At 36.9% G+C, this 23,713-nt stretch overlaps 1 protein-coding gene, 1 non-coding gene and 1 pseudogene across 7 annotated transcripts in view; 1 reads left to right on the plus strand and 2 right to left on the minus strand.

The window, feature by feature from the left end:
- The window catches only part of SLC38A9 (solute carrier family 38 member 9), a 110,811-nt gene that overhangs the window by 19,318 nt on the left and 67,780 nt on the right, over positions 1–23,713 (minus strand). For 5 of the 6 annotated variants that reach the window (XR_009563379.2, XM_060295779.2, XM_060295780.2 and 2 more), the window contains 3 exons: positions 22,599–22,634; positions 22,388–22,495; positions 7,372–7,478 (listed from right to left, as the gene is read on the minus strand). Coding sequence is in view for 5 of the 6 variants with exons in the window: in XM_060295779.2 (XP_060151762.1) it covers positions 7,372–7,478; positions 22,388–22,495; positions 22,599–22,634 (251 nt within the window). In the remaining variant the exon portion in view is untranslated. The remainder of the gene's footprint in view (positions 1–7,371; positions 7,479–22,387; positions 22,496–22,598; positions 22,635–23,713) is intronic. The other variant, XM_030843360.2, reaches the window with a different exon arrangement.
- Positions 11,032–11,162, minus strand: LOC115848626 (small nucleolar RNA SNORA18). Its single transcript, XR_004037772.1, has one exon. It is a non-coding gene; the product is annotated as a small nucleolar RNA SNORA18 (small nucleolar RNA).
- Positions 15,067–15,152, plus strand: LOC115848601 (U6 spliceosomal RNA; annotated as a pseudogene).

Below are 23,713 nucleotides of genomic sequence, written 5' to 3' on the forward strand. Positions count from 1 at the left end.
ATATTTTAAGAAGTTAACATGAAGCATAACTGATTTTTTGAACGCTGGGCCGCATTTCACATACTAGTTTCAATCAATTAAGACAGTAAGAAGACATCACCCATTTCAACTTTTATTTTTAAGCCTTTAAAAAAATATCTTCCACAAGGGACAAAAGTTGAGTTACACTTCATTAGCTGAACCTCACATACTAGTTCTACAAAATGCTAGTCCCCAAACTCAGTAGAAACAAGAACTCATTTTATGGTATTTACATATGGAATATGGATTTCAAGGCCCATTTGAGTGTTTTTGTATGAAAGGCAGGCAGGACTCTTCCTATGTCTTTCGGGGACTATGAACAGGAACATTCATCTCTCTACCCAGTCCGGAGCTTCTCACACTGAGGAATGCACACCTTCAGGTAAACTGGTGTAAATTTCCAGCAAAGCTCTTCCTCTTAAGAATTTTCAGGAGCAAAAAAGCTAAGTACAGACAGTCCTCTCTTTTCATGGTAGTATGAGACTGTGAAAGCGCCTGGACACCTTTCTGAGGAAGATACCTTCGCAGCTGCAGCACAGTTGGGGTCGGTCTGCTCCTGCCTCACCACTGTTTGCTCTCACCCAGGAACAGGTCAGTCAGGAAGCTGTGCTGCAGCAAAGGCTTGCAGATACTGGGAAGACCCCTTTAACACCTCACCAAGGGAGAATCACTCCATCCAGCCACAGCATAACATCTCTGGAGAAGGGGTGTGCTGACTCGATCAGAGGCACAAAGGAAAAATATCTAAAAACGAAAGGACCAGTTCAGAGGCCAACTAAGACTCTGGGAGTCACTACAAGAAAAACTCTTTGAGATGAAGGTTCTAAGACTCTAAGATTTTTCAAAGTTGGTTCCAGATGAAGATCTGTAAGTGATTCATTGACTTGTACAGTCTTTCAGAGACTGTTAAGCAGATTACTTCCACCAGTATTGAGCAGTTGAAGTCACCAGTGCAGCTGCTTATATCAACTATTTTAATAGATTAATGGTTGTTAAAAAAAATGACCATGCAGTGCGATCATAATAATCAATGGGAAAAATTATGATTGTTCCGTGATGCTTCCTCTTTCTCACGGTATAATTGTAAGAGCAAACTTCCATTCTATGCTTTGGTGAACTATCATATTCCTTTCTTCTAAGTTTTCATCAGCTTCCAACATTTCATTTTTTGTGCTTTCAATGTTGTGAAGTATCGCTAAGAATTCTTTCAATGTGAAGTTTTTTGATAGTGTCATTTCCTCTGCAACATCTTCAGCCTTTTCATCACAACCACTTTCTTCATTCATGTTGATAAGTTCACCTTGCCTAAGTTCCTCTGGCTGCATACCTAGAGTCTCTCGAACGGCAGCAATGTCAACATTTCCACAGTCAAATATGTTTGATTCAAATTTCATTTCCACCATTATGACTTTTTGTTTCATTTTTGCACTTTTGTGTTTGTTTGCCAATTTCCTTTTGATTCGCCATTTTTGTAAAATATAATGTGGGTTTACCACCTGGTGACAAGGAGGCAACTGAACTATCTGCTTTGTCATCTGGATGTAACGTGAATAATAGATGGGCAGTGACCAACCTCTGACAGATTTTGAAAGAAGTGGTGTGACTGGTAACTAATCATGTTGTGCATCTGTAATTTATGGAGTGAATTACGAACTGAAGGGCTAGTAGTTACTACTTTATGCAAGTACTCATAATTCAAATCCTGTGGCAACCTAAATTTGAACCTTAGGGGGTACTGACATAATTTAACTAAGCCATAGTAACTGAAATTCATGCATATGGGAGCTGTGCAAACTGAAATCTGCCTGTAATTTAACTCATTATTTTCAGACTGTTTTCTAGTAAGACAAACTAATTATGAGCACAATAAAAATATGCATGAGTGTTTAAGATAAAACATGAGAGTTCACTGAAATTGTGTTCTTCACCCCCAGATACCCAGCGTATACAAGGTGTTGTTCTCTGTCATTAAGGGGACTTTGGTGGTAAAGTTTGAGAAACACAGCCTTATGGATAGAATGACCCAATATACATGAGAATCCAACTTCACAAAATGTGTTTCTGTGGTACTTGGTCTAAGCTGGCATAGTTAATAAGGATAGATAGGTGACTTGGCTGACACCAAGGTATACACTGTTAATGACATACACTATTTCCTGTAAAGATAAAATAGATTTTTCCCACATATCTCTAAACTTGCTAAACGTGTGGTAGGCAGCTTAGTTCAAGTCAGGAAATTTGTGAAGGAGAGTAATTTAAGAGTAAAGGCCATAAAGTTTATCCTCAATTTTCCCTCTACACCCCAAAGTTCCAAATGATTATTTAGGATAAGTAACATTTTCTTCCTATTCCCTCAAAAGGTTTAAAACTGTTTATGATAAAAATACAGTAAGACTAAACATTTCCAAAATAAAAACCCTATCTAAAGTGTGAGGGATACAGGGAAAGATAAAAACTCTAAAAATACATTTGCCTAAGAAAAGTTATAGAAACAGATAAAAGAACTTAATACTTTAAGTTTTCCAAAAGTCAAAGCAAAAATTGAAACAAGAATAGTTATATGACACTTACTGTCAAACAATGAGTTTATTAAGAGAAACTTTTTCCTAGCCTTGAACACAGGAAATTTTCTCTCCACAGTCTTTGTATAAAGGATGTTGAGCAATTTAACAAAGACTATCGCAATTACAGTTCTTAATAAACAGTGAAGCAACATTCTGCATATGGCTTTCTTGTATTACCCTGAACCTTTGGTAAAAAGCCAGTTTTAACATTAAAATCTAGTGCAGTGATGAGAGAAGAGAGAAAGAAATAACTGATGTGGTTCAGTTATATATTTTTCTGAGACTCTAACATTAATATCATAGGAAGAAATCTTGGAGAAGACTTAATATGTTCTCATTGCAAAACAAATTTAAAGGCACTAGAAAAAATCTGCGGGATACTCTCCTGTTAACAGAAAGATCCACAGTTTGTAAACGTCAGGAAAGCAAGGGTAAGAGAGGTAGAAAAGCTAAAAACTTCTAGCCCCTACTATACACCAGGTCATGTTAAATACTTTTCCTATTTTATAATATTTGATTATGATTAAAAACTTGAGAGGTAGGTATCAAATTAGGCTATTTTTATATACAAAGAAAATGAAATTTGAAGATCACCAAGCTAGGAAGTTGGGAAAAATCAAGGTTTACTCAATTCCAACACCACTCACAGGTAATATGCCAGTCGTATGTAACCAGGTAACAATAAAGATGAAAATGGAAGAGCCTGACTTATATTCTTGCCCTAATTTGAGACCTAACTTCCTTCTACTTAGAAAGGCCCTCATAATGACTCTGCCAAACATTACTTGAAGCCTTCTCAGAATCCCCAGGCACAGTGAACTCTTCTTTCCTTTGTATTTCAGTAACAATTGTATAGACTCCTATTAGAACTTCATCATCTTTGTTTACATGGTTAGAAGCTATCAAATAGAATTCAAATTGTACAAATAAGGCCACAGGTAACTGGTTAAATTTTGCTTCCTTTGGGTTTAGTTTGCTTGTCTTTTTTCCAGTGTCTTAACATAGAAGGTTAGGTTACTGATTTGAGATCTTCTTTTCTAACGTAGGTGCTTACAGCTATAAATTTCTCTCTAAACATTGTTTTAGCTGCATCCCATATATTTCATTATGTTGTGTCTTCATTTTCAGTAATCTCAAAGTACTTTTCTAATTTTTCTTGTGACTTCTTTCTTGACTCATTATTTAGGAGTATGCTGTTTAATTTCCACATATTTGTCAATTTCCCAAATTTCTTTCTGTTATTGATTTCTAACTTCACTGTGGTCAAAGAACATACTTGGTATGATTTCAGTCCTTTCAAATTTATGGACTTGTTCAGTGACTCAGCATATGGTCTATCTTGGTAAATGTTTCATGTGCATTTGAAAAGAATGTGCATTCTGTTCTTGTTTGAGAGAAGACTTTTATAAATGTCAATTAGATCAAGTAGGTTGATAGTGTTTTTCATGTTTTCTACATCCTTATTTGCTATTTGTTCTATCAATTATTAAGGGAGGGGTGATGAAATCTCTAATTATAATTGTGGATTTGTTTACTTCTTGCAGTTTTGACAGTTGCTGTTTCATTTACTTGGAAACTCTGTCACTTGGTGCATACGTGTTTAGGATTATTATGTCTTCTTGATGAATTGATCCTTAAAGATCATCATATAATGTTCCTCGTTATCTTTGGCAGTACTCCTTGTTCTGAAGTCTACTTTGATATTAAGACAGCCTCTCTTGGGGCTTCCCTCATGGCGCAGTGGTTAAGAATCCGCCTGCCAATGAAGGGGACATGGGTTCGATCCCTGGTCAGGGAAGACCCCACATGCTGTGGAGCAATTAAGCTGGTGCGCCACAACTACTGAGCCTTTGCTCTAAAGCTCACGAGCCACAACTACTGAAGCCCGTGCGCCTAGAGCCTGTGCTCTGCAACAAGAGAAGCCGCTGCAATGAGAAGCCCACGCACCGCAACAAAGAGTAGCCCCCGCTCGCCACAACTAGAGAAAGCCAGGGTGCAGCAATGAAGACCCAACACAGCCAAAAATAAACAAATACAAAACAAACAAACAAAACCCCCCAGCCTCTCCACCTTTCTTACGTTTAGTGTCTGCATGGTATATCTTTAAAGTAAATTTCTTGTAGACAGCACATAGTTACATTTTGTTTTTTAATGAGACTGACAATCTCTGTCTTTTAGTTGTAGTCTTTAGACCATTTTTAATGGAATTATCTATACTACTCGGTTTGAATCTATTATCTTTCTGTTTGTTATCTATTTGTCCCATATAGTCTCGTTTCCCTTTTCCTGTCTTCTTTTAGATTACTTGGGTATTTTTAAAGATCCTATCACCACTATTTGCTATTATCTGTACATCTTTTTTTTTTTTTAGTGACTGCTCTACAGTAAACTATGGCCCATGGGGGAAATCTAGACCACTGTCTGTTTTTGTAAATAAAAAGTGAAAACAAGAAAACACTCCCATTTACCACTGCAATAAAAAGAATAAAATATCTAGGAATAAACCTACCTAAGGAGACAAAAGACCTGTATGCAGAAAATTATAAGACATTGATGAAAGAAATTAAAGATGATAAAAATAGATGGAGAGATATACCATGTTCTTGGATTGGAAGAATCAACATTGTGAAAATGACTCTACTACCCAAAGCAATCTACAGATTCAATGCAATCCCTATCAAACTACCACTGGCATTTTTCACAGAACTAGAACAAAAATTTCACAATTTGTATGGAAACACAAAAGACCCCGAATAGCCAAAGCAATCTTATTAATGAAAAACGGAGCTGGAGGAATCAGGCACCCTGACTTCAGACTATACTACAAAGCTACAGTAATCAAGACAGTATGGTACTGGCACAAAAACAGAAAGATCAGTGGAACAGCAGAGGAAGCCCAGCGATAAACCCACACACATATGGTCACCTTATCTTTGATAAAGGTGGCAGGAATGTACAGTGGAGAAAGGACAGCCTCTTCAATAAGTGGTGCTGGGAAAACTGGACAGGTACATGTAAAAGTATGAGATTAGAACACTCCCTAACACCATACAGAAAAATAAGCTCAAAATGGATTAAAGACCTAAATTAAGGCCAGGCACTATCAAACTGTTAGAGGAAAACATAGGCAGAACACTCTATGACATAAATCACAGCAAGATCCTCTTTGACCCACCTCCTAGAGAAATGGAAATAAAAACAAAAATAAACAAATGGGACGTAATGAAACTTCAAAGCTTTTGCACAGCAAAGGAAAACATAAACAAGACCAAAAGACAACCCTCAGAATGGGAGAAAATATTTGTAAATGAAGCAACTGACAAAGGATTAATCTCCAAATTTACAAGCAGCTCATGCAGCTCAATAACAAAAAAACAAACATTTCTCCAAAGAAGATATACAGATTGCCAACAAACACATGAAAGAATGCTCAACATCATTAATCATTAGAGAAATGCAAATCAAAACTACAATGAGATATCATCTCCCACCAGTCAGAATGGCCATCATCAAAAAATCTACAAACAGTAAATGCTGGAGAGGGTGTGGAGAAAAGGGAACACTCTTGCAGTGCTCGTGGGAATGTGAATTGGTACAGCCACTATGGAGAACAGTATGGAGGTTCCTTAAAAAACTACAAACAGAACTACCATATGACCCAGCAATCCCACTACTGGGCATATACCCTGAGAAAACCAAAATTCAAAAAGACTCATGTACCAAAATGTTCATTGCAGCTCTATTTAAAATAGCCCAGAGATGGAAACAACCTAAGTGGCCATCCTCAGATGAATGGATAAAGAAGATGTGGCACATATATATAATGGAATATTACTCAACCATAAAAATAAATGAAATTGAGCTATTTGTAATGAGGTGGATAGACCTAGAGTCTGTCATACAGAGTGAAGTAAGTCAGAAAGAGAAAGAAAAATACCGTATGCTAACACATATATATGGAATTTAAGGGAAAAAAAATGTCATGAAGAACCTAGGGGTAAGACAGGAATAAAGACACAGACCTACTAGAGAATGGACTTGAGGATATGGGGAGGGGGAAGGGTAAGCTGTGACAAAGCGAGAGAGAGGCATGGACATATATACACTACCAAACGTAAGGTAGATAGCTAGTGGGAAGCAGCCGCATAGCACAGGGAGATCAGCTCGGTGCTTTGTGACCACCTGGAGGGGTGGGATAGGGAGGGTGGGAGGGAGGGAGACGCAAGAGGGAAGAGATATGGGAACATATGTATTTGTATAAATGATTCACTTTGTTATAAAGCAGAAACTAACACACCATTGTAAAGCAATTATACTCCAATAAAGATGTAAAAAAAAATAATAATAAAAAATTAAAAAAATAAAAATAAATAAAAATAAAGTATACAGGAGGATAAAAAAAACAAATAAAACCAAAAGTATATTCTTGACTAGGGCAAAACTATTGTCTACTATTATTCAGAAATTTTTTAAAAATCTGAGAGGTGTGTTCATTAATATTAAAACCAGATAACATGGTATCAACAATAAAGGAAAATCTCAACCAAAAGTGTAAAAAAAAAAAAAAATTTTTTTTTGCAACACAGTCACCGCCCACTTGTTTTCATATTATCGTTACTTTCATGCCACAATAGCAGAGCTGGGTCATTGTAACTACATGTCCCACAAGGCCTAAAATATTTACCACCTGAACCTTTACGGAAAAGTTTGCAGACCACTGTTTTGTGGTTTAAATTTAAAAATTAATATCTGGTAACAAAAGTCAAATCCTCAGGTAATTACTCACATTGTTTTCTTGGTTCTTGTTGTTCTTCAAGAGGGTGATAATACAATTATGAATAAAGAAAGCAAGGGTAAGCACCCCAGTCAGCTGTGGAAACTGAAATCTTATCTCTAGGAGAAAAAGGGGGGGGGAAAAACATATTAAAACTGACAGTTGGAAAATGAATATTAGTAGCTGAAAGTTGATTACTAAAAATCAGTTGTCTCTGTTTTGTCCAGGGAATAAGAATATTAAAATGTCTTTACAAAGTTCCTCAAGGCTAACATTATACTAACAAATACTTGAAAAGGGAAAGAAAAGGAATCAAGAAATGACTACTCTGTAAAGGTACTTTATATCAGTTATTTCTGTTTGAGGTCATACAACTAGTATGTGGCAGGGCAAGATCAAATACAGGGTCTGTCTGATTAGAAAATGGGCAGAACACCATGGAGAACAGTATGGAGGTCCCTTAAAAAACTAAAAATAGAACTACCATACGATCCAGCAATCCCACTACTGGGCATATACCCTGAGAAAACCATAAGTCAAAAAGAGTCATGGGGGGCTTCCCTGGTGGCGCAGTGATTGAGAGTCCGCCTGCCGATGCAGGGGACACGGGTTCGTGCCCCGGGTCCGGGAGGATCCCATATGCCACGGGGCGGCTGGGCCCGTGAGCCATAGCTGCTGGGCCTGCGCGTCCGGAGCCTGTGCTCCACAACAGGAGAGGCCACAGCAGTGAGAGGCCCGCGTACCGCAAAAAAAAAAAAAAAAAAAAAAGTCATGTACCACAATGTTCATTGCAGCTCTATTTACAGTAGCCAGGACATGGAAGCAACCTAAGTGTCCATCGACAGATGAATGGATAAAGAAGAAGTGGCACATATATACAATGGAATATTAGCCATAAAAAGAAACGAAATTGAGTTATTTGCTGGGAGGTGGATGGACCTAGAGTCTGTCATACAAAGTGAAGTAAGTCAGAAAGAGAAAAACAAATACCGTATGCTAACACATATACATGGAATCTAAAAAAAAGAAAAAAAAAAGTGGTTCTGAAGAACCTAGAGGCAGGACCAGAATAAAGACACAGACGTAGAGAATGGACTTGAGGACACGGGAGTGGGAAGGGTAAGCTGGGATGAAGTGAGAGAGGCATGGACATATATACACTACCAAATGTAAAACAGACAGCTAGTGGGAAGCAGCCAGATAGCACCGGGAGATCAGCTTGGTGCTTTGTGACCACCTAGAGGGGTGGGATTTGGCGGGTGGAAGGGAGACGCAAAAGGGAGGAGATATGGGGATATATGTATATGTATAGCTGATTCACTTTGTTATAAAGCAGAAACTAACAAACCATTGTAAAGCAATTATACTCTAATAAAGATGTTAAAAAAACTAAAAAAAAAAAAGGGCAGAAGACCTGAATATACATTTTTCCAAAGATACACAGATGGCCAAAAGGCACATGAAAAGATGATCCACATTGCTAATCATCAGAAAAGTGCAAATCAAAACCACAATGAGATACCACCTCACATCTCACACAAAATAGCTATCATCAAAAAATCTATAAATAACAAATGTTGGTGAGGATGTGGAGAAAAGAGAACCCTAGTACACTGTTGGAGGGAATGTAAATTTGTGCAGTCAATGGAAAACTAAAAATTAGAACTACCATATGATCCAGCAATTCCACTGCTGGGTATTTATCTGCAGAAAATGAAAACACTAATTTGAAAAGATAATGCACCCCAATGTTCATAGCAGCATTATTTACAATAGCTAAGATATAGAAACAATCTAAGTGTCCATCAACAGATGAATGGATAAAGACGGTATGGTATATATATGTATAATGGAACATTACTCAGCCATAAAAAAGAATGAAATTCTGCCATTTGAAGCAACGTGGATGAACCTAGAGAGTATTATGCTTAGTGAAATAAGTCAGAGAAAGACAAATAGTATACGTTATCACTTATACATGAACTCTAAAAGATAAAATGAATGAATAGAACAAAACAGAAACAGACTCACAGATATAAAGAACAAACTAGTGGTGAACCAGTGGGTAGAAGAAAGGCAGGAAGGGCTAGATTGGGGTATGGGATTGAGAGATACAAAGTACTATGTATAAAATAAATAAGCAATGAGGATACATTGTACAGCACAGGGAAATATAATCATTATTTTGTAATGGAGTACAAATATATTGAATCACTACACTGTACACCTGAAACTAATCTTGTAAATCAACTCTACCTCAATAAAAAAAAATTCAGGTGTCTGACTGAATTTGTCTGACTCTGAAGTCCTTCCTCTTCTATTACTTGAATTTGCCAGAAAAATACTTAGAAAAGTCATCAGGGAAGGGAGAATTTGTCATTTAACATTCTTCAATGGCTAATCTAAAATGCATTGCTTAAAAATACTGGAAATAATTTAAATGTCTACATAGAGGGGAATGGCTAAACTATGATGCAGTTGCTCAGTGGTACATATTATGCAAGAATTATGTTCCAGAGAAAGATTTTATGCTACAGCAAATGTTCATAAGTCAAACAGCATGTATAATACAATTTTACTTTTATTTTAAAAAGTGTGTGTATGTGAAAAAAAAAAAAAGACTGCAGAGATAGCCACAAAGTTTAAATAGTGGTTATCTCTGGTTAATGGAATTTATTGTAAATTAATCACTTACCTATATTCTCTAAATTTTCTACAATAAACACAATAAACATAGTTACTTTCAAATAAGAATAATAAAATAACATTTTAAAAGCACTGCCAGTTTTTGTCTTTAAAGTTTGCTAATATAAAAATGAAAAAATTTCTTTTATGTAGAAAAAGATCATGATTTACTCAAAAACAGTGCTGCATCTAGGCAAAGGAGGTGGCAAAGTGGAGGACAACTCATCACAAGTGATTCCTTAGTGTAAAAAGTAGAAATGAAAAAAAAGCCCCCTGGCTTTTTACCATAATATTTTAGGAAAGGAAGTGAGAACAACTAAGAAGCAGTAGCTCTAAAAGAAATCAGGAAGTAAGATAAAAAAAATATTACATACTTTTGTTTTATATCAAGTTTTTTGTCTGCTAGCTTTCATCTGAATTTTTATCTGTGGAAGCAATTCAAAATGTATTTTTCTTAGGAAAAGTCTCTCCTTCTGTCTATAATCTTTTAAAATTTTACATGCCAGCAACAAAGTAAAATGTGGGGGCAATTTCCACTTCTGTTTTTTAAAAAACTCTTAAATTGGGAATAGAAGCATACTTTTTTTTTTTTTTACATTCTGCACAAAGTGTAAAGGGTCTTTTTTTTTATTATGTGTTACATAGGCAAAATTATTTAAATCAATAAATTTTTAAGGAATTTCACATGTTCTGATTCTTTCCACGGCCAATCACATTAGTTCCTCCAAAGTCATAATCTTCAAGATAAGATAGCCCTTTCACTTCCCTGGTGGTGCAGTGGTTGAGAGTCCGCCTGCCGATGCAGGGGACGCGGGTTCGTGCCCTGGTCCGGGAGGATTCCACATGCCGTGGAGCGGCTGGGCCCGTGAGCCATGGCCGCTGAGCCTGCGTGTCCGGAGCCTGTGCTCCGCAACGGGAGAGGCCACAACAGTGAAAGGCCCGCGTACCGAAGAGTTTGACTGTTAGGTTTTTCAGTTTATTTAGCAGCTCTGTCTTGTAGTTCTTTCCCACTGATCTAATACATAGTTCTATGAGTAAAGGAAACCACATAGTTACTCTATGAAGTGCTTCCAATGATATAGGTTTATAGAAAAAGCCCCATCGGAATAGATCTCAACAGAAGGATACTTTCTCAACAAGAAAAAGAATGATCACTTTAGATCAACAGTTAGCATTATATTCATATAATTATATAGAGCCCCAAATTTTGGGGAAGATGATAAAATTATTATTTATACATGACAGGCCTAACTCAAGAAATAAGAAAAATCTCAAATAAATGGTCTAATTTTACACTTAAAGAAACAAGAAAAAGAACAAATGAATCCCAAAGTTAACAGAAGGAAGAGAAATAAAGATCAGAGTGGAAATAAATGAAATAGAGACTAAAAAGACAATAGAAAAGATCAATGAAACTAACAGCTGGCTTTTTTTGAAAGATAAAACAGACAAACCTTTAGTTAGATTAACCAAGAAAAAAAGAGAGGACTAAAATAAATAAAACTATAAATGAAAGAGGAGACACCATAACTGATACAATAGAAATATTACAAAGAATCGTGAGGCTACTGTGAACAATTATATGCCAACAAATTGGACAATCTAGAAGAGCTGGATAAATTCCTAGAAACATACAACCTACCAAGACTGAATCATGAAAAAACAGAAAATCTGAACAGACCAGAGATTGAATCAGTAATCAAAAACCTCCCAACAAACAAAAGTCCAGGACCAGATGGCTTCACTGTGAATTCCACCAAACATTCAAGAATTAATACCAATCCTTCTCAAACTCTTCCAAAAAGTGAAAGAGGAATGAACACTTCCAAACTCATTTTACAAAGCCAGAATTACTCTGATACCAAACCCAGACAAAGACACACAAGAAAAGAAAATTATAGGCCAAAGTCCCTGATGACCACAGATACAAAAATTCTCAACAAAGTATCAGCAACCCAAATTAAACAATACATTAGGACTCTCCTGGTGGCACAGTGGTTAAGAATCCACCTGCCAAAGCAGGGGGACACAGGTCCAAGCTCTGGTCCGGGAAGACCCCACATGCCGCGGAGCAACTAAGCCCATGAGCCACCACTACTGAGCCTGCGCTCTAGAGCCCGCCAGCCACAACTACTGAAGCCTGCGCGCCTAGAGCCCATGCTCTGCAACAAGAGAAGCCACCTCAGTGAGAAGTCCACACACCACAACGAAGAGTAGCTCCTGCTCACCACAACTAGAGAAAGCCTGTGCACAGCAACAAAGACCCAATGCAGCCAAAAATAAATAAATAAAATAAATAAATTTAAAAAATACATTAAAAGGATTACACACTATTATCAAGTGAGATTTATTCCAGGGATGCAAGTATGGTTCAACGTGTACAAATCAATCAAATCAATGTGGTGTGATACACCACATTAACAAAATGAAGAATAAAAATCATATGATCATCTCAATGATGCAGAAAAAGCATTTTGCAATATTCAACATCAATTTATAATAAAAACTCTCAACAAACTGGGTATGGAGGGAATGTATCTCAACATAATAAAGGCCATACATGACAAACCCAGAGCTAACATCATATTCAATGGTGAAAAGCTGAAAACTTCCTCCAAGATCAGGAACAAGACAAGGATGCCCACTCTTGCCATTTTTATTCAACACAGTTTTGTGAGTCCTAGCCAGAGCAATTAGGCAAGAAAAGAAATAAAAGCCATCCAAATTTGAAAGGAAGAAATAAAACTGCCTCTATCCATGGAGGATATAATACTATATATGGAAAATCCTAAGGATGCCACCAAAAAACTGTTAGAACTAATAGTCAAATTCAGAAAACTTGTGGGGTACAATTTCAACATACAAAAACCTGTTGGTGTTTCTATACACTAATAACAAACTATGAGAAAGAGAAATTAAGGAAACAATCCCATTACAGTTGCATCAAAAAGAATAAAATACCTAGAAATAAATTTAACCAAGGAGTTGAAAGACCTATAAACTAAAATTTATAAGACAATGATGAAAGAAAGTCACAAATGGAAAGTTATTCCATGCTCATGAATTGGAAGAATCAATATTGTTAAAATGTCCATACCACCCAAAGCAATCTGTAGGTTCAATGCAATCCGTATCAAAATTCCAAGGCATTTTTCACAGAAATAGAACAAACATTCCTAAAATGTGTATTGAAACATAAAAGACCCCAAACAGCCAAAGCAATCTTGGGAAAGAAGTACAAAGCTGGAGGCATCATACTTCCTGATTTTAAATTCTAATACAAGATATAGTAATCAAAACAGTATGGTAAAAACAAACAAACAAACAAACAAAAAAACAGTATGGTACTGGCAAAGATCAGACATATAGATCAATGGAACAGAGTACCCAGAAATAAACCCACACATATACAGTCAATTAATTTATGACAAAGGAGTCAAGAATACACAATGGGGAAAGGACAGTTTCTTCAATAAATGGTGTTGGAAAAACTGGGAGACACATGCAAAAGAATGAAACTGGGCCCCTATCTTAAACCATATACAAAAATCAACTCTAAATGGATTAAAGGCTTGAATGTAAGACCTGAAACCATAAAACTCCTAAAAGGAAACGGGGGGTGGGGGTAAGCTCCTTGACATTGGTCTTGGCAGCGATTTTTTGATTTGACACCAAAGCAAAGGCAACAAAAGCAAAAATAAACAAATGGGACTACATCAAACTAAAAGGCTTCTGCACAGTAAAGGAAACCATTAATGAAATGAACAGGCAACCTACAAAATGGGAGAAAATGTTTGCAAATCATATATTGGATAAGGAGTTAATAACCAAAATATATAAACAACTCATATAACTCAATAGCAAGAAAACAAACAATTCAATTAAAAAATGGGGGCTTCCCTGGTGGCGCAGTGGTTGAGAGTCTGCCTGCCGATGCAGGGGACATGGGTTCGTGCCCTGGTCTGGGAAGATCCCACATGCCGCGGAGCGGCTAGGCCCGCGAGCCCTGGCCGCTGAGCTTGCGTGTCCAGAGCCTGTGCTCCACAACGGAAGAGGCCACAACAGTGAGAGGCCTGCATACCGCAAAAAAAAAAAAAAAAAAAAGGTCAGAGGACTAAATACAGGCATACCTTGGAGATATTTTGGGTTTGGTTACAGACCACTGCAATAAAGTGAATATTACAATAAAGGAAGTCACATGAATTTTTTGGTTTCCCAGTGCATATAAAAGTTACATTTACAATATATTTAGTATATTAAGTGTGCAATAGCATTATGTCTAAAAAAATACATACCTTAATTAAAAATACTTTATTGCTAAAAAATGTCAAAAATCATAGATCACCATAACAATATAATAATAATGAAAAAGTTTGAAAATTGTGAGAACTTCTCAAACGTGACACAGAGATATGAAGTGAGCAAATGCTATTGGAAAAATGGTGCTGAAAGACTTGCTCAATGCAGGGTTGCCACAAACCTTCAATTTGCAAGAAAACGCAATATCTGCGAAGTGCCATAAAATGAGGTATGCCTATAGGCTGTTATCCAAAGAAGACATACAAATGGCCAACAGGTACATGTAAAGGTGATCAATATCACTAATTATCAGGGGAGCACAAATCAAAAACAATGATAGTGCTTGCTTTGGCAGCACATATACTAAAACTGGAACAATACAGGGGCTTCCCCAGTGGCGCAGTGGTTAAGAATCCGCCTGCCAATGCAGGGGACAGGGGTTCAATCCCTGGTCTGGGAAGATACCACATGCCGCAGAGCAACTAAGCCTGTGTGCCACAACTACTGAGCCTGCATTCTAGAGCCCATGAGCCACAACTACTGAGCCTGCATGCTGCAACTACTGAAGCCCGCGTGCCTAGAGCCTGTGCTCCACAACAAGAGAAGCCACTACAATAAGCCTGTGCACCACAACGAAGAGTAGCCCCCACTCGCCGCAACTAGAGAAAGCCCGAGCGCAGCAACAAAGACCCAACACAGCCAAAAAAAAAAAAAAAGAAAAAGAAAAAGAAAACTGGAACAATACAGAAAATATTAGCATGGCCCCTGCACAGGATGACAACACAATTCACGAAGCATTCCATATTTTTTCAGTATCCTGTAATAAGCCATAATGGAAAAGAATATGAAAAAGAATAAATATGTGCGTGTGTGTGTGTAACTGAATCACTTTACTATATACCAGAAATTAACACAGCACTGTAAATCAACTATACTACAATAAAAAATTAAAAACGAAAACAAAACACAATGATATATCACACCTGTTAGAATGGCTATCATCAAAAAGATAAGAGATAACAAGTGTTCTTAAGGATGTGGAGAAAAGGGAACCGTGGTATATTGTTGGTGGGAACGGAAATTGGTGCAGCCACTATGGAGAATGGGATGGTGGTTGCTCAAAAATTTTTAAATAGAACTACCATATGACCCAGAAATTGCACTTCTGGGTATATATCCAAAGGACTATCTTGAAGAGACATCTGCATTATGTTCACAGCAGCATTATTTACAATAGCCAGGATATAGAAACAACCTATAAGTCCATCAACAGATGAATGGATTAAGATGTGGTAAATATATACAATGAAATATTACTCAGCCATGAGAAAGAAGGAAATCTTGCCATTTGTGACATGAATGGACCTTGAGGGCATTATGCTAAGTGAAATAAGTCAGACAGAAAAAGACAAATAGTGTATGATATCATTTATATGTGGAATTTAAAAAAGCTAAATTCATAGAAACAGAAACCAGAATCCTGGTTATCAGAGGCTGGGGAGGTAGGGGAAATGGGGATATATTGGTCAAAGAGTACAAACTTCCAGTTATAAAACGAATAAGTTCTGGGGATCCAATGTATAGCATCATGATTATAGTTAATAATACTGCATTACTTGAACGTTGCTAAGAAAGTAAATCTTAAATGTTCTCACCACAAAAAAGAAATGGAAATTATGTGATGGAGATGTTATCTAGGTGCTATGGTGGTAATCGTTTTGCAATATATAAGTGCATCAAATATGTTGTACACCTTAAACTTACACAGTGTTATATGTTAATTATATCTCAGTAAAGCTGGGGGAAAAAAGAGTTCAAAGTAAGGGAGCTGGAAAGAAAATTTTATATAAATAAATAAATATATATATGAAATCAACATCTTTCTTATATATCTATAATTGGTTAGAAGATATAAAGAGAAATTAAAGAAGTCCATTCACAATAATAAAACAAGCATACATATTGTTAAATACCGTTAAAGGTATTCCTAGGCCATAACTAGGAATAACATTAACATGACAAATTTATATTAAAATATTATAAAACTTCACTGTGGCAGCCATGTAAATGTACTACTCCGATATCCAAGTGAGAACCTGATGCAAGGCATGCAGTGAGCTGATAAAACTCCAGCTGCAGCCTCTTTGGGCTGTGCTGACCTAATCAAGAAGTCACATTTTCCCTGGGCAGCTCCTAGCCAACGACTGAGCAAAGCAGAGTACTTGGGCCTGACCACTTTTGCCCAACCCTAGACTCCTCTGCAGGCAATCTTTGACAGAGCTTCACATTGGGTTGGCTAAGACTTTCTTAATCTATTCCTACCCAATCCTTTCCTTTTCTCCTTTTGTAGATTTGAGCTACAATATTGTCTGATGTAGCTACCTACTCCTGCTTGCCCTCCTCTTTCACAAATGCTCCCCTGCAAAATTTCTTATACTTCTAACTCCATTTTGATGGCTGCTTACAGATATTGGAAGTTGTTTAAGAAAGCAGACAGTGAGATGGGATTTGGGCATGGGATCAGTCATCACCCATCTCTGAATTACCATGTCAGCAATGCTTTAGCGATATCCCAAGGTTCTAACAGTGTTTTCACTATCATTGCTTTTCTACAGATTCTATTGATTCAAAGAGGCTACAGCACCTCTGACCTCAACTTACCTTTTACGAGGGTGGTATCTGACTGCAGCAGCTCCATTATGAATCCTATTTTTAGGCAGGGAATTATAGGACTACTCTTCCTCTACCCTATTAACCTAGGGACACAGAAGCCTAACTCTTAGTTCAGCCAATCCCAAATAAGGGAGAAGGAGGGTCTCATAGCCAACCAGAGAGTTATTTCTAGCTTAAAATAGAAGACTCTTCATGATCTGGCCTTTGCCTCTTTATCCGTGTCTCCTATTACTTCACCAGTAAGTATTCTTTCACTTCAGCCATCCAAATTCTTGTAATTTCCTAAATGGGTCATGGTATCTCAGGCCTTAACTGTTTCTTAAACATATCGATCCCTTGACCTGGCATAAACCCATTCCTCCAACTCTTCATTTAAAGAACTCCTTTTGGCCTTAAAATACTCTTATTTAGAACACTTCTCTGATTCCTAATTCTTATTTACATGCAATTCCTCTATACTACTATGTCTCTTGTGTATCTTCATACTGTGATCATTAATTCACAAAGCAGCCTTACAGCTCAACTGCAAGCTCCCGAACGGCAGTGGGCCATGTCTTTTTGGACAATGCATGACATAATCAGAGGCGTTCATTTATTTTCATAATAAAGGACTCTTGGCCACGAAAGTGGTCAACATTCTACTTTAAATGGCTCTTCAGAATGATTTTGCTTTTTGCTAAGATTTACTAGTTTTCGATAAGCTCTTTTCAATTTAGCTGATCTTTCCTGTCTTTTGGAGCGCTCAACATCTATTACTTCTAAGATGCCTCGTGAAGCAACTTGTTAGTTGATTCTTCTCTAATTAAGGCAGGTGATACCACTGTTGTTTCTAACTTGTCAAATTAGAGTGAATATCCAGCTTTTTCCAATTAACCAACAAAAACTCTCTGAGTAAATTTCTTGAAAACCTAAGATTATCTTTAACAGCTCTATTGAGATATAATTTACATATCTTTCACCCGTTTAAAGTGTACAGTTAAAAGTTTTTAGAATATTCCCAGAGTTGTACAACCATCACCACAATACCTTACTCCTTTCTATTGCCAAATAATATTCCATTGTACGGATATACCACATTTATTTATCCATTCATCAGTGATCGATATTTGGATTGTTTCCACCTTTTGACTACTATGAATATTGCTGCTATGAACATTCGTGTACAAGTTTTTGTATGAAAAATATGTCTTTTAAAGAACCCAGACATTTATACCATGATCAATGTGCAGTAAATTAAAGAAGACAGATTCCTTCACAAAGTGGTTTTAAAGAAGCCCCAAACCTCCAATCATTCTCAAACTGCCTATTTTATTCCTCTGAGAAGTCATATTAAGAAAGGAAGTAAGCAGAGGGGGAGAAGATAATTCAATACATAAGACAGGTACTTAGAAAGTAAAAAGAACTCCTATAAATCAATATGAAAAAAATAGAAAATGGGCAAAAGACTTGAAAAGGCACTTGACAAAAGAGGAAATCCAAATTGGCAATGAACATATAAAAAGGTGTTAACTTCATTAGCCATCAGGGAAATGCAAATTAAAAGCACAATACCACTACACAACCACCAGCAAGGCTAGATGAAAAAGAAAACAGAAGTGTTGATTGATGAAGACATGGAACGGACTAGAACACTCAAACACTGCTGGTATGGACGTAAATTGGTACAACCATTTTGGAAAGCTGACTGGCAATATCTGCAAAAGTAGAATATATGCATACCCTTTGACCTACCAATTCCACTCCTAGGTTTATACTCAAGAGAAAGCAGGCATATATGTTCACCAAAAGATATGTAAGAGAATGAAGAGTGCTACAATAAACATAATGGTCGCAAATTGGAGACTACTCAAACGTCCCTTAATAGGAAAAAGATAAATTGTGGTATAGTTATAAAATGAAATACTAATGAGAATGAATAAAATACACACAACAATATGGCTCAATATCACAATATAATGTTGATGGGAAGAAGCCAGACACAAAAGAATACGTACTGTATATTCCAATTATAGTCAGTCAAAAAACAGACAAAATTAATCTTTGGGGTTAGAAGTTAGAACAGGTGGTTATCTCTGCAGGGAGACAGCAATTGGTAGGGAGAATGAGAGGGACTTCTGGGGTGCTAGTAATTTCTGGTTTTGATCTAGGTGCTGGTTATCTGGTTTGTTCAGTTTGTGAAAATTTTGTGAGACTTTACTTTCTGAAAATACCTTTATTGTACTCTAACAGTTGAATGAGAGTATGGTGGGATTTAGAATTTTAAGTAAAAATAATTTATTCTGAGACCTTTGATGATACTACTATTGTCTTCTAACTTTCAGAGTTGTTGTTAAAACGGCTGATACTATTCGGATTCCAGACCTTTTGTACAGACTTGTTCTTTGTCCCTGAAATCCCTTCTCTTTATCCCTGGTGTTGTAAAATTTCATAATGAGCTTTGGTGTCTTTTTCACAATGCTGGGCATTTTGGGCCCTTACATCTAGAAACACATGCTCTTCAGTTCTGGGGAAATTTCTTAAATTATTTCTTTGAAAATTTCCTCACCTTCATTTCCTTTCTTCTCTATGAAACTATTTTTAGCTGGATATTGGGCCACCTGAATTAATTATCTATTTTCTCATCTTTTCTGTCCTATTTTTTTCCTTCCTCTCTCCCTCCCTCCCTCCCTCTTTCTCTCCCTCCCTTCCTTCCTTCTTTCTAACCATCCATCCATCTGTCCATCCATCCACCCATCTGTAATCTCTAGTCTTTTGGGGAAGTTAGCTTTATCTTCCAAATTTTCTTTGAATTCTTAATTTCTATTACATATTTTATTTCCAAGATCAACTCCCCATTTTTCCTTCCTTGCTTGGCATCTAAATATTGTTTCATGGATATCACTGTCTTTTGTTACTTTGAGGATGTAATTTTTTGGAATTTTGCTTTTGTTCCTTCTTATTATTTTTCCCTTTAAATTCCCTTTTAATCTTTCTTTCTTTTTTTTAAATATTTATTTATTTATTTGGTTGTGCCGGGTCTTCGTTGCAGCAGGCAGGCTCATTAGTTGTGGCATGCGAACTCTTGGTTGCGGCATGCATGTGGGATCTAGTTTCCTGACCAAGGATAGAACCCAGAACCCCTGCATTGGGAGCATGGAGTCTTAACCACTGCACCACCAGGGAGGTCCCCTTTTTTATCTTTCTTGTTTTATTTTCATGTAAGAGGTTTTCCACAAATATCTAGTGCTCTTTGTATGTTTGTTTATATTTAAAAGTGAAGCACTAAAAAAATGCATACTTAGTGGACATCTAAATGGTGTGATACAAGCAAGGTACCTATCATTTCTTTGGTAGAACCCGAATATCTGAGACTCTAGGTCTTTCCTCTTAGGCTTAGTTTCTCCTGAGAAGAATCCTCTATTACCCTATTCTATCAGCATTTTGGGAACCAAGGAATAAAGAAAAGAGAATTGGAGGGGTAGACGGTGGGGTATGGCCTCACCATTCAGCATATATGCTTTCACTTAACCTGTTTTCAGACTGGAGGCTTATTCCTACCCTTTTGCTGTATCTGGCAAACCCGAGTCCAGAGAGTATCTGATTTAGTTTCTTCCATCTCTTGCTAGGTTGAAGAGGGAAAGGGGATGGATTATAGCTAATTATTCCTGACATAAACCTTCAAAGAATTCTCCCATTTTAAGCCCTTCTCCTTACCCTTGCTTTCAGAGTTAACCAGTTTTCTCCAAACACTCAGGCTTTCAAGAATTGTGTAGTTCAAACTGGCCTCCTCTCTACAGGTACTTACATTTCAGCTTTCTCTGCTTTGCTGTCGGTTACCAACCATGTATCAGTTTTCGAGCTTCTAAAAATCTGTTGCTCTCTCTCATTTGCTATTGTCTCTTCTATAGAGCCTCTTTGTGTTTGTTTTTTACATTTTTTTTTTAACGTGAATGTTTTAATGGGATTTAGAAAGGAGTGGATATAAACACATTTACTCTTAATAATTATTTATTGAGCACTCATTATATGCCAGAAGTATTATAGGCCTTGGGGACACAATAGTAATAGAGAAGTATAAAAAACAAAAAAAACATTTCTTTTCTCAGAGAGCTAACATTCTAGTTAAGGGAGACAGATACACAGGTAAAAAAAATAATACAGGTATTTCTTACCATCTGAACTTTCACTACTCGAATTCAAGAACCAAAAAGATTCGGAAACAGTTCTAGGTAAGTCTCTTGTTATCTTAACATCTGCTACTTTTTATCTTAAACTCAGGAGCTAAGTTGATTAGAATAACAGATATGCCTCAATATTCCAACTAGTCAGAATCAAGAACTTAATAGATTTAGACAACCAGGGATACCTGCATATAAGATTTGGTAGTGATGAGGGCTCTAAAGAAAATAAGGAACAAGAAAGAGGTGTGAGAATGGGCAGGAAGTCAGGGAAGACCTCTCTAACGATACCAGCCATGTAGATACCTGAGAAAAAGACAATGTTTCATGTACAGGGAATCCTAAGTGCAAAAATTCTGAGCTAGGAGTGTGCTTGGCATTTTTGTGGAACAGCAAGGAAGACAGTGTGGTTGGAGTGGACTGAATGAGTGGAAAAGTAATAGGGGATGAAATAAAAGAGGAAGCCAGGAGTCAGATCATATAGGGCCTGTGGACTATGATAAAGACTTGCCTTTATTCTGAATGAGTTGGGAAACCATTAGAGGCTTTTGAAGGTTGTTTCAAAAACACCACTCCAGGGCTTCCCTGGTGGTGCAGTGGTTGAGAGTCTGCCTGCCGATGCAGGGGACACGGGTTCGTGCCCCGGTCCGGGAGGATTCCACATGCCGCGGAGCGGCTGGGCCCGTGAGCCATGGCCGCTGAGCCTGCGCGTCCGGAGCCTGGGCTCCGCAACGGGAGAGGCCACAACAGTGAGAGGCCCACGTACCGCAAAAAAACCAAAAAAACAAAACCCAAAAAAACAAAAAACACCATCCTAATTAGCCTGAAAAACAGCAATATTAAAAGAAAAAAACCCATAAGGGAACAATGATGTTAATTACCAGTATTGTCCACATATATTTATCACTGACTATGTTCTAAGTAAGTCTCTGAAATTCTAGGGGTATGTTTCCTCAGAGAGTCTAGAGAATGAGTTCTTGATTTTTCAATTGCATTGTGACTTTAACTCCCAAGTAGAAATGACAAAGGGTACTGGTTATCCCTAACTGCAAGAAAACCACAGTAATTTCAACTGTACTCCTGTTTTTAGCTTAACAGCATTAATAAAAGTGTTCATCATAAAATCTACCAATACTTCTTTTATAGTAACAATAGTTAACTGAAGATCACATTATTGTAATTTATTAATTCTTTACTTGGGACAAATAGCTCACCTGGGACAAAAAACTCTGTTGGCGTAAACCAATGAAACTCCAAATGAAATCCCAAGTGAATAGCCTTCAAGGTGACAAGAAAAATCAAGTAGAGAACAGACACTGTGCCTGTAAGGAAAAATTCAGAAACCATTTATCAACTTTGTTTTACAGACTATTTCAAAATCAAGTTTTGTTTCTACATTCTCAGCATAGTTTGGAAAATTATTACCTTTGTCGTTTTTGCCCACTAAAACCCAGGTAAGATCTAAAGAACAGAAACAAGCTATGTGAGATATCAAAAAACAAAGCAAAAAATTATGTAGTAGGACTAAGAAGAACTTATGACCTGAATTTAGTGGAAGATACATGCAGAGAGTCCATTATAAAATTGTAAGGTTACATAGGAGAGAAAAAACAACCTGAAACTGACTCTTATTCTTTGTATTGAAAGTATTAGAGGGGAATTCCCTGGCGGTCCAGTGGTTAGGACTTCTCGCTTTCACTGCTGAGAGCGCAGGTTCAATTGCTGGTCGGGGAACTTCAAGATCCCGCAAGCTGTGTGGCGTGGCCAAAAAATAAAGAAATAAATAAAAAATTTTAAAATGAAAAGGAACGGGTAAAATTAACTTTAAAAAAAAGTATCAGAGACAGTCAATAAGTTGGAAAAGTCTGTCAAAATATTTAGTATAAGAAAGAAAAAAGAAAGAAAAGTAGTAAATGTGGATCATAAACTTACTTGAGAAAGGCAATAAGCCACATAATCCATGAACAATCTGATCTACTATCTAGATGAAGTTTTGATTGAGCAGGACTACTTGCTAGATGGAAAGATTCCAGATTCCATTCACTGTGTAAATGCCCACTTTATGTAGGGTAAAGTGGGCATTCAGAATTTCAGGATTTTTTAGTAGTCTAGATGTTAGAGGATTTAAGGAATTAAGTCCAGTCATTATGGAGTAGAGTCAAGAAATCCAGAAAGGTTTCTAGAGGAATTAGATTCTAATTTCTCTAAAGAAGCTTTATATAGTTTTAAAAGGGAAAGTACCAAGAAAAAGGGCAAAAGAAAAATATCCTTAAGGAGGTAGAGAATAATTAACCTGGTTAGAAGCCTAGTGATTGTTTTGCCCAACTGAGCAAATTCTTCTATAAGTTTACATGCTAACTTTTAAAGATCTGTTCCATGGGAAAGTCGGCAAGCAAATCAGGAAACCACAAATGAGCTATATAAGCTCTACTGTGGGTTTGGAGGTTAGCTGATTCAGAAAGGATGAATACAAGAGGCTAAAGCTTATATAACCACAACTCTTCATTTTCTGTGTGTGTCTGTGGTAGTCAGTCTTACAG

This window comes from Globicephala melas, chromosome 3, assembly GCF_963455315.2.
Source record: "Globicephala melas chromosome 3, mGloMel1.2, whole genome shotgun sequence".
Taxonomy (NCBI): Eukaryota; Metazoa; Chordata; class Mammalia; order Artiodactyla; family Delphinidae; genus Globicephala; species Globicephala melas.